General features: G+C 61.0%; 1 protein-coding gene across 1 annotated transcript in view; it reads left to right on the top strand.

The window, feature by feature from the left end:
• The first annotated feature begins 904 nt into the window (after nucleotides 1-904).
• Nucleotides 905-946, top strand: part of GALE (UDP-galactose-4-epimerase) — a 5519-nt gene continuing 5477 nt past the window's right edge. Inside the window, exon 1 of the mRNA XM_010000586.1 lies at nucleotides 905-946. This exon is cut by the window's right edge and continues 13 nt beyond it. Within this exon, the coding sequence (XP_009998888.1) occupies nucleotides 905-946 (42 nt within the window).

Raw genomic sequence — 946 nt, 5'->3', positions numbered from 1 at the left:
GTCAGAGGTTCCGGTTCGGTTCTCAGGGCAGGTCAGAGGTTCCGGTTCGGTTCTGAGGGCGGGTTACGGGTCCAGTTCGGTTCTCAGGGCAGGTCAGAGGTTCCAGTTCGGTTCTCAGGGCGGGTCAGAGGTTCCGGTTCGGTTCTCAGGGCAGGTCAGAGGTTCCGGTTCGGTTCTCAGGGCGGGTCAGAGGTTCCGGTTCGGTTCTCAGCCTCAGGTGCAGCTCTGAGGGCGGTTCAAGTCACTCGGCACAGCCCCTTTCCCTGCGCTGCTTCCATGGGCTTCAGTGATCAAGTGGATTCTCCCTCCTTCCCGCTCAGCAGGAGCTGCTGCTCAGTTCCCGGGGACGGGATTTTCCCGCGGGGTATTTTCCAAGGTTTCCACTGGGTGTTAACAAATGTCCGTGCAGTCTGCAGTGACCCAGTGCCCACCTCCCTGGGAAGCGGGGGTGGAATGAGCCAGCGCTGGGCAGGGGAGGGGAGGCAGGAGGGGGTGCTGGGGCTGTTGCAGAGGGGATTTGGGGGCTGGAGAGAAAAAGCAGGGAATTGGGAAGAGGGCAGAGCTGGTGCCCTTTGAGGAGACCACCCAAATGTAGACCCTTAGGTGACTCCTACACTGAATTAGCCCGAGGGTTTTGTGCTGGGGGATATGGGTGACACCAGGATCTTGGCTGGGTTTAGCAGGAAGAAGGAAGGTTCTTTCCCCAGAGTGTGACAAGTGGCAGATAAACCCTCCCTGTGCGGGAGGTGTGAACCACACGGGGGGGGGGTTGTGCTCCAGCCTGCCCTACCCATCCCATTCCGGATCCTGGAGGCAGTGCTGACGTGACAGTGCCCAGCTCCTGCCCCTTCCCTCTGCTCCGAGGGTCTGCGGGGTCTCCAGGGTCTCTCCTGCCCTAGGGAACATGGCAGAGAAGATCCTGGTGACCGGCGGCGCCGGCTACATC

Source organism: Chaetura pelagica, unplaced genomic scaffold, assembly GCF_000747805.2.
Source record: "Chaetura pelagica isolate M959 unplaced genomic scaffold, ChaPel_1.0 scaffold676, whole genome shotgun sequence".
NCBI lineage: Eukaryota > Metazoa > Chordata > Aves > Apodiformes > Apodidae > Chaetura > Chaetura pelagica.
This window is presented reverse-complemented; position numbering and strand designations above follow the sequence as displayed.